This window comes from Perognathus longimembris, chromosome 11 (genome assembly GCF_023159225.1).
Source record: "Perognathus longimembris pacificus isolate PPM17 chromosome 11, ASM2315922v1, whole genome shotgun sequence".
Taxonomy (NCBI): domain Eukaryota; kingdom Metazoa; phylum Chordata; class Mammalia; order Rodentia; family Heteromyidae; genus Perognathus; species Perognathus longimembris.
In genome coordinates this window covers 26,532,497-26,547,553 of record NC_063171.1, presented here as the reverse complement: position 1 = coordinate 26,547,553, position 15,057 = coordinate 26,532,497, and the positions used below count along the sequence as shown (strand labels likewise).

Here is a 15,057-nt window from a genome sequence, read left to right as displayed (position 1 = left end):
TTTGTGGAACACATCTGTTATGTTTATTTAATTTTCCAATCTAAAATTGTATTTTAATTCAAATACACGAGAAAAATTTAAAGAATTGAAACTTTTACTTTATGATTATAAATGAATTTAAAACCATTGTAAATGTTTCAGGCAGCATATGAAAATAACAGGAATACTTTTTTTCTCTTAATTCTATTAGATATTTTGGAGCATGTTCTTTCATATTCTTCCTAATACATGTTTTTTTTTTTTTTTTTTTTTTTTTTTGGCCAGTCCTGGGCCTTGGACTCAGGGCCGGAGCACTGTCCCTGGCTTCTTCCCGCTCAAGGCTAGCACTCTGCCACTTGAGCCACAGCGCCGCTTCTGGCCGTTTTCTGTATATGTGGTGCTGGGGAATCGAACCTAGGGCCTCGTGTATCCGAGGCAGGCACGCTTGCCACTAGGCTATATCCCCAGCCCTCTTCCTAATACATGTTTAAAAGCAGGTTTCAAAGTAGTTTGTTATGTATATTTAAAATAACATCCACATATTATTTTGAAATGTACTTTTGTCCCTTAAGAATGTAATTATATTCTTTAATCATGGCAAGTCCTGCGAGGGCTTCATTGTCCTACTAAAGTTTGGTTTCAGCACATCAACACCAACAGCTTAGGTTCTCTTAACCCCCAAGTTTAGCTAGCTGAAAGTTGAAGGGACATAAGTCTTATGGTTATTTAAAATAGTAATGTGATAAATTTGCCTGAATTTGTTTAAAATTATGGAAAATATTATAATTGTTCTTAAAGATACCTCTACGATAGAAGTATGGGGGAAAGAAAATATTGAACAAAATTTTTTCAGAAGGGCTTGAGTCTTAAGCTGGAGATGTAAGACTGTGTATAATTCAGACAAATATGTGAGAGTTCTGTTTTGTGGATTGCATGGCTTTCTTTTTCAGGCTTAACATTTGATTTCAGAACCCAAGGTATTTTATCACAGCAGCATACACCATCAAGGTTTGAAGTACACACAGAGTCAGCTCTCAGATCAAAAGTGAGCAACAGGAAATAAATATTGTCTAAATAAAAAGTCGTAGAACATTGTTCTAGGTTTAAAGTAGACAACTTGGGAAAGAGGAGTAGAATTCCATTCATAAGCCTGGGAACTATAATTGAATTTCTTTATCAGATGACAAGTTAACATTGTAACATATTTACAATGTAATCACTGACTTTAGGACAAGATATATTTGCCTTTGTTTTGATTCTAAATACCCTTGGGAAGGAGTAAGGATGATAAGTATGTGTTGCTTCTCCATCAAGATAGTTACATTGGTTCTGGTAATGATAAGAATATTAGGTCTTTCTGTTAGGGAGTATTTGAAGTCAAAATAAGTTAGCAAGACAAATCTAAAAAGAAAATAATAACTTTTTATCGAAAAGAAATTCATCTTAGGTAAATCAGGAACACCCTTCATATTTAGGTTTATGGTGAAACAAAGAATTCCAAATTAGTAAAGCCACCAGCACAACAATGTTCATTGCAGCGCAATTTGTCATAGCGAGAATCTGGAACCAACCCAGATGCCCCTCTGTAGACGAATGGATCAGGAAAATGTGGTACATATAAACAATGGAATTTTATGCCTCTATCAGAAAGAATGACATTGCCCCATTGTAAGGAAATGGAAGGACTTGGAAAAAATTATACTAAGTGAAGTGAGCCAGACCCAAAGAAACATGGACTCTATGGTCTCCCTTATTGGGAATAATTAGCACAGGTTTAGGCAAGTCACAGCAGAGGATCACAAGAGCCCAATAGCTATACCCTTATGATCATATAAGATGATGCTAAGTGAAATGAACTCCATTTTATGGAAATGATTGTTATATCACAGTTGTAACTACTTTCAACATCCCATGTGTATCTGTAGTATCTACTATTGATGATGTTCTTGTATCTCCTTCTTGTGATTGTATCTACACTATCTCTGTAATCTTATCTGAGTATATTGGAAACCATGTATACTGGTATTAGAATTAGGAAATTGAAAGGGAATACCAAAATTGAGAGACAAGGGTTAAAATAAGAGAAACAACAACAAAAGCAATACTTGCAAAACTGTTTGGTGTAAGTGAACTGAACACCTCAGGGGGGGAAAGGGGGAGGGGGGTATGAGGGGCAAGGTAACAAACAGTACAAGAAATGTATCCAATGCCTAATGTATGGAAACTGTAACCTCTCTGTACATCAGTTTTATAATAAAAACTAAAAAAAAAAAAGAATTCCAAATTAGGCAATCAATTGTGGGGCTTCCCAGGTGAGCTTTGAGTCAGGAGGTAAGTTGGACAGGAAACAGAAGTATCTATACTCTGTGCCTTCTGCACTGTGGAGCCTGCTTTTTCCACTTGGCCCAACTTATTCTGACCATAAAGAACCAGATACACTCAAGGTCTGATCGGTGATGTGCTTCCAAAACTGCTTCCTGAACTATCCTCACTGACACCTTACTAGCCAAGTTGGCCTTCATTCTTACTTCCTATTCAATTCAGGGATTCAAATGGCTCTATTTATGCCTTGAAATGTCGGCTTGAATTTTATAATTCAATCAGTTATAATTCATGGTTATGAATAAGTTCATAGGATGATTTTAAAAAGTAAATGAGATGAAAAATATTTTCCTGAAGATGGAATAATGTGGCTCACCAATAAAGAAGATGGTATACAGAAAAAAGTCAAGACATTGTTGACATTAAAGCACTATTATTGCTTCATCCCCCTCATCATTCTTATCCTGATCCAGGCTTATACATTTATATAAGTGAATAAATATGCTTTCTATAGTAATAGCAATTCAGGAGTGGCAAAAGAAAATGTGCACAGTTTGTTTTCTTCTTTCTTCAGGCACAATAACCTTAGTGCCCGACCAAAAGGGTTATCCAGTTTGGTGAAGAGTGGTGTTCCCGAAGCACTGAGGGCAGAAGTATGGCAGTTATTAGCAGGCTGTCATGACAACCAGGGAATGCTGGATATATACCGAATTCTTATCACAAAGGTAGGAACATTTTTATATTTTTTTTCATGGACTAATAAATTCTTGCTTTTAAAGCTCCTATAAATTGCAAATGTCTTGAATATCTTTAAAATACATTGTTGTTATATAGTCAATACTTACGCAAATGTTGTTCCAAACACTTGTTGGATAATGATAAATGGTGCCTAGTTGAAAGTGAACACGTGGTGCCTCTGTTTTATTTTTTTAATTTCAATGACTTTATAATTTTTATTTACCAAATTACAACACACAGTATTCTTATGTGTCCTGAGTTGTTTTTAAATCAGTGGATTCAAAGAACTGCAGATTATTTACATAGAAAAAGTTGTGCTTATAACGAACATGTATATTCATTTTCTTAGCATTATTCCCTACATAATATAGTATAACAGCTATTTATACACAATTCATATTTGATTAGGGATTATAAGTAATCTAGAGATATTTTAAAGTACATAGGAGGATGCATAAAAACTGCTATTTTATATATGGATTTTAGTATCCTGGAAGGTGTTCTGGAACCAATCCCCTACAAGTACTGTGGGACAACTGTATTTATATTATAATACAAGTGTTTTCTAACTTTTAATGAAGCTTTTCATTTAAGACTTCTATTTAGAATTGTACAGTTATTCTACATAATTTTTAAATGAAATAAGTCTTCTGTTCTTTTACATTTAAGTTATGTGGATATTTGGCCCGGTCCTATTCTTTCGACCTCAATTCCAGTGTAAATTCCTTTGCTTATGTCCAAATAGATGGTTAGCTATCTCTTTTAGATTTTACCTGCTGATTTCTTCCTTTTTTTTTTTTTAAATTTTCAAAAGGAACTTTACTAAGACATTAAAGGAAAATTAAATATCAAAGCAGAGAGGTAGAAAAGATGAAAGGCAGATTTATACTCTGATCATTTTGATTGTCTGGTCCTTGGCTCCCTGGGCATTTCAGTTTTCTACAAACACACAAACTTCCTATTCTCTAATCCCTTATCAGGCTTCTTACTCAGACCTCTTATTTGAGAGAGCTCAACATCTGGAAAACTGCTTCTGAAAGATTCTCCATTGTGGAGTGAACTCTTTTCTTTTTTTGGGCAGGAAGACTGGGCTGTCTTGACTTTGTCCTGGCCTTCAAGGTCCTCATTTTCCAGCTTCCATACCCTCTCCAGGCCATACTGATCCCTGCTCTGGTTGCAGCCAGTACACATTTAGTCTTAGTTCATTTTGCTGTGCTTCTTCCTCTTTCCTGGCACCTTGCTGACAGTCAAGCTGGTTCTGTGTTGGTATGGACTTGGACTTCTCAGACTCCAGAACCGTGTGCCAAATAAAGCTCTGTTATTTATAAAGATAAGGCTCTAGTCTTTAAAAAGAAGAAAATTACATGAGTGCTTTACCATGAAACTCATATGTTTGTACCTAATCTTAAATAAGAAATTTCAAATATATTTAAAACTTGTACGGAAAATTAAAGGGAAATTGGAATTGATTTGGAATTTCAGGAGGCCAAGAATGAGGCAGATTGTGGTTCAAGGCCAGCCTAAGCAGAAAAGTTTATAAGACTCTTTTTTCAATTCATAGCTTGTGGTGTGTACCTGTTATCCTAAGCTATGGGAGAGGCTAAGATTTTGAAGATCCTGGTTTCTAGGCTGGCTCTGGTAGAAAAGTCCAGAAGACTCCATCTCAGAGGAGAGAAATTGAAGAGTGGGATGCTTCTATCATTCCAGTAATAATGAGAATCCTAAAATTGTGCATTAGGAATGTGGTTGGGCGGAACTGAGATCCACATTCAGAAATAATCAATGAGAAGCAGGGCTGGAGACATAGGTGAGTAGTAGAGGTCCTGTCTAGCAAGTATGAGGTCCTGAGTCCTAGTATAAAAATGAGAAGTTCTAGTTTAGTTTTAAGAATATCTAGAGAAACTGGGATGTAGTTCATTGGTAGAACATGTGAGGCCATAGGTTTAATACCTACTACAACTCCCTCAAAAAAATGTCTGTTAGACCTGAATCCTTGAAACTACTGAAGGACAGAGTAGGAAAGACACTAGAACTTATAGGCACAGGAAGGAACTTCCTGAATAGAGTCCCAGGGGCACAACAAATAGGGGAAAGACTCGACAAATGGGACTACTACAAATTAAAAAGTTTCTGCACAGCTAAGGTCATAGCCACCAAAATAGAAAGACAGCCAACGATATGGGAAAGGATATTTACCAGCACAGCAACAGACAAAGGCCTTGATATCGGTCATCTACAGAGAACTCAAAAACTAAGCCCCTCCAAGCCCAATAAACCTATTAGGAAATGGGCAAAAGAGCTAAAGAGAGACTTCACAAGAGAAGATATAAAAATGGCAAAGAAACACATGAGGAAATGCTCAACATCCCTGCTAGTAAAGGAAATGCAAATAAAAACAACCCTGAGATACCACCTCACCCCAGTTAGAATGGCCTATACTCTGAACTCAGGAAACAACAAATGCTGGAGGGGCTGTGGGGAAAGAGGAACCCTTCTCCATTGTTGGTGGGAGTGCAAATTAGTACAACCACTTTGGAGAACAGTATGGAGGTTTCTCAAAAAGCTCAATATAGACCTACCCTATGACCCAGCCATACCACTCCTAGGCATCTATCCTAAACAGCAAAACCCAAGATATCAAAAAGACATTTGTACTTCCATGTTTATCGCGGCACAATTCACAATAGCCAAAATATGGAAACAACCCAGATGCCCCTCCACAGACGAATGGATCCAAAAAATATGGTACTTATACACAATGGAATACTACATAGCGATTAGGAATGGTGAAATATTGTTATTCGCAGGGAAATGGTCAGAACTCGAACAAATAATGTTGAGTGAGACAAGCCTAGAACACAGAAAACAAAGGGGCATGATCTCCCTGATATATGACTGTTAACAAAGGGAGACGGAGAGACAGTAGAGACCAAGTCTGTGAACACTGTATATGTTCTTGATACATTGTATATTGCATATGTGTCTACCTGACCTAGACAAGGGATGGAAAAACAGGTCGTAAGATATCACAAGAAATGTACACACTGCCCTACTATGTAACTGCACCCTCTTTGCACAACACCTTGTAAAAAAATTTATGTTCAATTAATAAAAAAATAAATAAATTAAAAAAAATGTCTTTTGGAAGTCGGAGACACTTCTCTTCCAATTTTGATAACATACTGATAGGTAGAATTAAAAAATGTACATTTACTTGTGTCCAAAAATTATGAGTTAAAAACTGATTTAGAAAGTTTTCAGAATGCTATTTTATGAACTGGTACACAAAGTAATGACAAATATTTTATGATTTCACTTATATAGAATTGCATAGAAAAATAGGGAGGCCAACTCTATAGAGACAAGAAGTTCACTAATAATTGCCTAGCAATAGGGAAAAGGGAGTCACTGCTCATCAGTGTGGCATTTATTTTGGGCATGATGGAAATGTTCTGGAATTAGATAGTAGTGATGGTTATATGACACTGTGAACATAATAATTCCAATGAATTGTAAACTTTTAAGTGAATTTTATGTTATGTGACATTTATCTAATTAGAAAAATTATACGAAATAAGAGATCCATGCTCAGTATTGAATAATTATACTGTGTTTTGAAGCTGAGTTTTCTTAATTTTATTTCTTTATATTGCATCTGATCGTCTTAGCTTTATAAGGTGTTTTTTAATATTTTAATAAAGTAGCTACGGTGCATAATAAAATACATATATATGTAAAACATATATCTACACATATTACATGTATTAAATATTTAATGTATTAAATATTTACATGTATTAAATATTTATGCTTATTATTAATAGGATGTCTGGTTAAATGTGTCCAGATATAATAACTGGATATTAGATCACTTTTTCATATCAATAATAGTGTACTTTTGATGGCTGCTCACATTCTTCTACTGAGAAGTTTGTTGGTTGATACTTTTAAGATTTCAAACTTTGAGAAAGGTATAAAGAATACTCTTCAATATTATGTGTGAACTCCTGATGGTGCAATGTATGTTCGTAAATGTGATGCTTACCATTTATGCCAGATAACATGGTAGTTTTGAGTGCACAAATTTCAGGAAACGTTTAGGTCAAGAAGACATAGAATAGCAAAATAGTTTTTTCCATTGAATAAATTATATGGACGATAGTTTGAGGCTAAAGATTCTAACTCAGAACTTCCTTCTGGAGTGCTGGCTGGAGTTACTTTCTGTCAGTGATTGGATATGGGCAAAATACATGGGTTGTTTTTTTATGAAATGATTTCAGATTCTAAAGTTTTGCATCTTTTTCTGGGCATTTTATTCTCAATCAGTTGCCTTTATTCTGCAGTTTTATCTTGAGTGGCAACATTAGCCTCTTGGTTCTCTGCTATATACCTGTTATGGAAAGCCTAAAAACTAGTATTTCCAGTCTTTTGCTCTTTCAGCATTTCAAGTGCTTAAGTACCACAGGCCTTGCATGAAATTCTTATTGGAATACTTGTTGCATGTTCTATTTTCCTGAGTAAACTGTCAGACAAAGCTGGTATATGTTTTTCACCTTGCAATAAGGTATTGTTCTATATTGAGCATTACATTTGGAAAAGAAAAATGGAAAGAACAGAACTTATATAAATTAGTCAAACTTGAGGCTGAAGGTACAGTACAGACTGTCAGGACTTGTACCACTTCTCACAAGTTTGAGTTCTTTAGAGTCATTCTGATTTCAGACCAACCTGCTACATATTTGACGATTCCATACATGCACCCACCCCCAACTTTAATAGCTTGCTGGGATGACTCATAGAACTCAGCAAAGTATCTACTCATGATTACAGTTTTGTTTTGTAGAAGCATAGGGCAAAATAAGGTCCCAAGGGAGTTCCAATGTAATGTGTCTGTCTGTCATCCTTAGAGACATGTCACCCTCCTCATAACAATGTATAACAATACACTCATGGGGAGTATTATTAATCCGGGAACCCACTACACCTCAACATCCAGAGTTTTAGTTGTATAGTCATTATTGATGTATCATTATACACCTGGTAGGACTCAAATCTCTGGACTTTTTTTTTTTCTTTCTTGGGATTGGACTGATTCATATATATCAAAGCCCCATCCCCTTAATCACATGGTTTATCTTTGTGTCTTGACCATCTCTTATTCTGAGTTTACTTATTAGGGCAATAATCTATGTAGAGAACCCACTACAAATCACGTTATTAGCATGTAGTATCAGAAGTAGTTGGTTTGGAGTAGCCTACTATGAATAACAAAGACTTGTATTACCCAGGAATTTAAAAAAGATTTAGAAGTTACCTCCATGAGCCTGGGCAAATCAGACAGGTCTTGGATATGTCTGAACCCAGTCATGTAATATATGTGGCTGGTGTGAAGAGGTCCACCATGAATAACAAAGAAATTTTTACTATCCAGGAAATTAAAAAGATTTGAAATTACCTCCCATGAGCCTGGACAAAAAAAGCAGACATGTCTTGGATATATCTGAACTGAGCCTGTCTCTATTTTAAAGAACTTTCCTTTAAACACCCAGTAGCAGCACCAACTATATATCTCTTTGATCAGAATTCTGTTATGTACCTACTGTCTCTGTGGAAATAAAGGAAGTATTTTTTATATGACATTCTCCCTTACCCCCAAATCTAGTGTTTTTATTTTAAATAAAGAAGAAAGAAAGGATATTGAGTACATAGCTACTTTTCTTTCCTTAATTTACCTTTTACTGAGGGCAGTAGTTGAAATCTGTTATGAAATAACTTATTCAAAACATATACAATCTTGTACTCAGCCTACCTACCTACCTTCAGTCTATTTTTGAGGCACTAAGGTTTGAACTTAGGACCTTCCATTTGCTTAGACTGTGCCACTTGGGTATGCACTTTTATTCAAACATTCTAGTCCTAACATTTCTGTGACAGGAACTGTGATGCTATATTAAATTTCATTGTCTTCCTTGCATTATAGCCAAAAATAATAAGATGAATAATGTCATTATTTCTATTTTGTCATTATTTCTAAAAACGACTTTCTTCTTTTCTCACTTGGGAGTAGAAATAAGACAGCAAGTGCTTATAGCCAAGAGTGTATTTATATCCTCTGGTAGCAAACACATCTGAATTTACCACCTCTCAGTGGGAAGAATATGGACATCCAGAGGATTTTCAGTAAGAGGTGCCTGATTATTTGGCACTTAACAGTCATGGCCAAGCAGCAGTTAGTCGTTTCTTTTGGGCCAGTTGACTTTTCTTACTAAGGGAATGGCAAGATTTCAAGTTCAGTTAATGAAATGGTTCAGCTTGAACAGAGTTGCTTTATAGAAACTCTACCTTGGTTTGCATAGAAACGAAGGGATATAATGTATTTATTGAGAACTTACTTAAGACTTATATTCTATGCAAAATCATTTAATTCTGTAGTAGGAGTATGCTAGATTAAAACCTAAAGTCAGGGGCTGGGAATGTGGCTTAGCAGCAGAGTGCTTGCCCAATATGCATAAAGTCCTGGGTTTGATTCCTCAGTATCACACAAACAGGTCAGAAGTAGCGCTGTGGCTCAAGTGGTAGAGTGCTAACCTTGAGTAAAAGGAAACCAGGGACAGTGCTCAAGCCCTGAGTCCAAGCCCCAGGACTACCCCGCCCCCCCCTCAAAAACAACAACAACAACAACAACCAAAAAACCTAAAGTCACAAATTATGTTCTAAAGTTTTTCAGTAGATAATGAACCTGTGGCTAGCAGATTAGATATAGTTTATAGAGATATGCTGTGTGCAGCTATCAGTATATCAAGAGGTGAAGTAAAAGAAGTGGCTTACATAATAACTCTGCTCTAATTTAGTGACTTAGCCTCTTTTAACAAGGGAAAGATATAGGGTAAAATGAGTCTTTTTTTTTTTTTCTTCTCCACTTCCACCCAAATTGACAAGCTATAGCCACTACTTGTGGATCAGTGCTCAGCTTCTTTTTAAATAGAAAGAACTTTTCCAGTTTCTTTCAGTTGGAACAAATATATATAATGAAAACTCTCAGAAAATGTCATATCAGAATGATATAGTAAGATAATGCTCCATTGGTCATCTTAGGATGATACAGTATTATTCTAACTAATAGCACTAGTGTCTAAAATGTTTGAATACATATTGTTTCTTAGTTACTGTGCTAGGTTGGTAATGAGCATTAATTTTTTTAAACTTTAAATTTTGAGCATTAAATTTAAAAATCAACTAAACATTATTTTTTCAAAGATTGACCCACCATTTTTAAATTTATTTTTTATTTTAATTTTTATTATCAAGGTGATATACAGAGGGGTTACAGTTACATATGTATAGTAGTGAGCACATTTCTTGTCAAACTTGTTACCTCCTCCCTCATTTTCTCCCACCTTTTAGCCTCCCCAATTCTCCTCCACCCTCCAGGTTGTACAGTTGGTTTACTAGATTGTGACTTGTAAGTATTACTGTTGCATTGGTTTGCCTTTTACCCTTGCTTTCCTCATTTTGATGTTCCTCTTCCCTTCCCTAATTCACACACACACACACACACACACACACACACACACACACACACACACACACACACACACACTACTCCAGTACCAAAAATGGGCTAAACCATAGGGAAGATAAACAAAAGAAAAAAGACATAATTTCATATAGTACATTAGAAATAACAATGATAAATCAGTTGTTTCCATAACTTGGAGTTTGTTTTGCTTAGCTTCATCTTATGTGATCATGTATACATATAGCTATTAAGCTATTGTGACCATTTACAAGGACTATCCTAGACATATACTTATTACCAGTGAGAGAAACCATAGAGTTTATGTTTCTTTGTGACCTACCAATTTATAAGAGTATGTAGGAAGTTTTGTTTTTTTTTGGTAATACTTTTTATTGTCAAAGTAATGGGTTGCAGTTATTTACTAATTAAAAAGTATAAATTTGTAAGTGACTGAGTTTTATGAAGTACAGAGAACTTTTGCGTAAGCCGATATCACAGAGCAAAATGGTTAATAGTTTGAGCTATTACTTTGGTATTTGCTGCCAAAAATCCTTTTTATAATGATAAATAAGAAACGAGAGTAGCCTCTGTTTAGATCTTACAGTTCTCTGCTTTTTTGAGCATTACATGGACACATTAAGCCTCACCGTGTTTATTCCTGTCAGATTATTGATGTTACTCAGAGTAAAGCTTGTCGTCTCTGTTCTTCAGTGCATTATTGTAGCAGATGGCTTTTAATAAAACATCTAGCTAAAGAAAAAACTATTTTAGTAGAATGTACTATAATTATAATCCTGTAAATTCTCCAGATGAAATGTTTAAATTAGGTGTTTTTGTTAAAATGGAATGACATTTGGTGAACTTTGGGTTAAAATATCAAATCATAGTATATCACTTTTTTTTGCCTGTCCTGGGGCTTGGACTCAAGGCCTGAGCACTGTCCCTGGCTTCTTTTTGCTCAAGGCTAGCACTCTGCCACTTGAGCCACAGCGCCACTTCTGGCCATTTTCTGTATATGTGGTGCTGGGAAATTGAACCCAGGGCTTCATGTATAGGAGGCAAGCACTCTTGCCACTAGGCCATATTCCCAGCCCCCATAGTATATCACTTATGTAGTTTTTTATTTGATAAATTTTCACTAATGGAAACCTATCTGACCAGGAAATGCATGCTTTTTTAATGTGATTTACCTAAAATATTCTATGCCATTTGTTAGTCAAGTAACACTAGATTTCATTGAGAGTCAGAGCATTGCTTAATTACACAGTTATTCTGTTCTCTGTCATTACCTTGTCTAGTTGTAGGAAGTGAGCTTTTTGATAAAATGAGGTTATTCCAGTTGAGTCTGTACGATTTGTACTTACAAAAACAACAGAATTTTGTACTGATGGCTTACTGAAAACTAATAATAATTATGAGAAAATTTATAGTTCTGTAGAATTTACTAGCCAAAAATGAATGTATGAATGATTTGAGTGAATGAGATGGATAAGAAGAATAAAGAGAATTTAAGTTATCTTCTTAACATCTTAAAGTGTAGATTCTAGAATTATTTTTGAAAAGTAGTGATAGAGATATTATAAGAAAATGTGCCTTTAAAAATTATTCATTTTTTTATTGTTAAAATTGATGTACAGAGGGGTTACAGTTCAATACGTAAGGCAGTGAGTACATTTTTTGTTTTATTTTGTTTTTTGCCAGTCCTGGGGCTTGAACTCAGGACCTGAGTACTGTCCCTTGAGCCATAGCACCACTTCTGACTTTTTCCATATATGTGGTGCTGAGGAATTGAACCCAGGGTTTCATGTATATGAGGCGAGCACTTTACTACTAGGCCATATTCCCAGCCCCCGTGAGTACATTTTTTATCCAACTTTTACCTCCTTCCTCATTTTTCCCCTGCTTTCTGCCCTCCCCATTTCCCTCCCCCCATGAGTTGTACAGTTGCTTTATACTGTATAGTTTTGTAAGTATTGCTTTTGCATTTTTTTGTCCTTTTATCCTTTGTCTCTTGATTTTGATATTCCTCTTCCCTTCCCTAGTTCCAATACATGTATATACAATATCCAGGGTACCAAAATCAGTTACAATGACATAAATGGTTAAACCATGGGAAAATATACCTTTTGTAGTTTTATAGGCACATTCTAGTTACCACAAATGAGGGAAATCATTTGACCTATGTTTCTTTGGCTCTGGCTTACTTTGCTTGATATAATTTTTGCAATTCTGTACATTTCCTTATGAATGGTACAATATTGTTCTTTCTGATGTATGAGTAGAATTCCATTGTGTATATGCACCTTATTTCCTTGATCCATTTGTCCACTGAGGGGCATCTAGGTTGAATCCATATGTTGGCTCTGTTAAACTGCTACAATGAACATGATTGTACTGGTTGCTTTGGTGTGGCCTTCTTAATGTTCTCTTGGATAAATGCTCAGGAGTGGATTTGCTGGGTCATAGGATAGCTCTATGTTTAGTCTTTTAAGGAACCTCTATACTGCTTTCTAGAGTGGTTGAACCAGTTTACATCCCTGCTAGCATTTGTTATTGTTAATTTTCTTGATAATGGCTATTCTAACTGGGGTGAGGTGGAATCTCAATGTTGTTTTGATCACTCTACAATAAGAATAAAAATACATTTTAAAATGAACCTTTTAGTACAATAAGAATAAAAATACATTTTAAAATGAACCTTTTAGTTTTCATTTCTTACAGAATAAGGATAGTGGTAACCTATTACACAATTAAGTCTTTGCTTATCATTATTTTCCTAGAACATAAGTTTTATCGAATTTAGTCAATCCTCATCACCTTAGTCTTTCATTTTCTCTGTTATGTATAGTGACATCTACATGTATAAGAACTATGTATGTGATTGGGAGAGCTCAGTTTTTTTCTTTAAAATTTTTTATTATTATCTTTAAGTAGTTGTACAAAGGAGTTGCCATTTAACAAAGCAGTTTATGAATACAATATACTCTGATCAGTGTCACTGTTTTCATTATCTGTCCCTTCTTCCCTTCCTTTCTTTTTCTTAATTTTAAAGAGTATACATTGGATTCTTGCCTGCATTTTCACCCTTTTCTCCCAGTTGTCTACTTTTTTTTCCTCTTGACTCTATCCCACCCATTTTGATTACCTATTTCCTGGTATTTCATTTTGCTGAATTTTGATTTTGGCTTTCTAACAATTATACTATTTGAGATCGCCCTTGAATATACCCTATATCAGTTAACACATTTGTATACATTTGTTGACCACACAATTTATTCACTTAGAAGTTTATAAACTAAATCTGGCTTCCACATACAAGGCAACACATGAATCCTTTGTCTCTCTGACTTCACTTCACAAGATTTTTTCCAGATCTTTCTACTTCTTTACAAACAGCACAGTATCATTCTTTCTAACGAATGAGTTGAATTCCATCATGTATGGATACCACATGTTCTTTTTTTTTAAAAAAAATTATTTATTGCCAAAGTGATGTACAGAGGGGTTATAATTTCATATGTTAGGCCATGGGTACATTTCTTGTACTATTTGTTACCTTCTTCCTCATTCCCCCTCCCTCTCTCCCTTTCTTCCTCCCCCATGAGTTCTTCAGTTGGTTTATACCAAATGGTTTTGCAGGTATTGCTTTTGGAGTCATTTGTCTTTTTATCCCTTGTCTCTCAATTTTGATATTATCTTTCACTTCCCTAGTTTTAATACCAGTATATACAGTATCCAGGGTACTCAGATGAGATATAGTGGTAGTGTGGGCACAACCACAGGAAGGGGATACAAGAGGATCATCAAGAAAAGAAGCTGCGGTTTCACATGGCGTATCTTGTATATATGCCTACCGGATCTAGGGATGGGAAAGAAAAGCGAGGGTTTAAGATATCACAAGAAATGTACTCACTGCCTTATTATGTAACTGTACCCCCTTGCACAACACCATGTCTATAAAATTTAATTTAAAAAAAAGGAAAAGAAGCTGCGAGGTTTCACATGGCATGTTGAAAGTAATTGCAACAGTGATATAACAGTCTTTCCATAACATGGTGTTCATTTCACTATGTGTTCGTAAAGGCATAGATATTGGGCTCTTGTGATCCTCTGCTGTAACTAGTCTAAACCTGTGCTGATTATTCCCTATGAGGGAAACAATACAGTCCATGTTTTTTTTTGGGTCTGGCTCACTTCGCTTAGTATAATTTTTTCCAAGGTCTTCCATTTCCTTAGGAATGGGGCAATGTCATTCTTTCTGATAGGGGCATAAAATTCCATTGTGTATATGTACCACATTTTCCTGATCCATTTGTCTACTGAGGGGCATCAGGGTTGGTTCCATATTTTAGCTATGACAAATTGTGCTGCGATGAACATTTTTGTGCTGGTGGCTTTAGTGTGTTCCTGTTTGTAATCTTTTGGGTAGATGCCCAAGAGTGGGGCTGCTGGGTTGTAGGGGAGCTCTATGTTTAGCCTTCTGAGGAATCTTCATACCG

General features: G+C 35.5%; 1 protein-coding gene across 3 annotated transcripts in view; it reads left to right on the top strand.

The window, feature by feature from the left end:
- Nucleotides 1-15,057, top strand: part of Rabgap1l (RAB GTPase activating protein 1 like) — a 526,658-nt gene that overhangs the window by 150,074 nt on the left and 361,527 nt on the right. For all 3 annotated transcript variants that reach the window (XM_048356662.1, XM_048356663.1, XM_048356664.1), the window contains exon 13: nucleotides 2,876-3,026. In XM_048356662.1, the coding sequence (XP_048212619.1) occupies nucleotides 2,876-3,026 (151 nt within the window). The remainder of the gene's footprint in view (nucleotides 1-2,875; nucleotides 3,027-15,057) is intronic.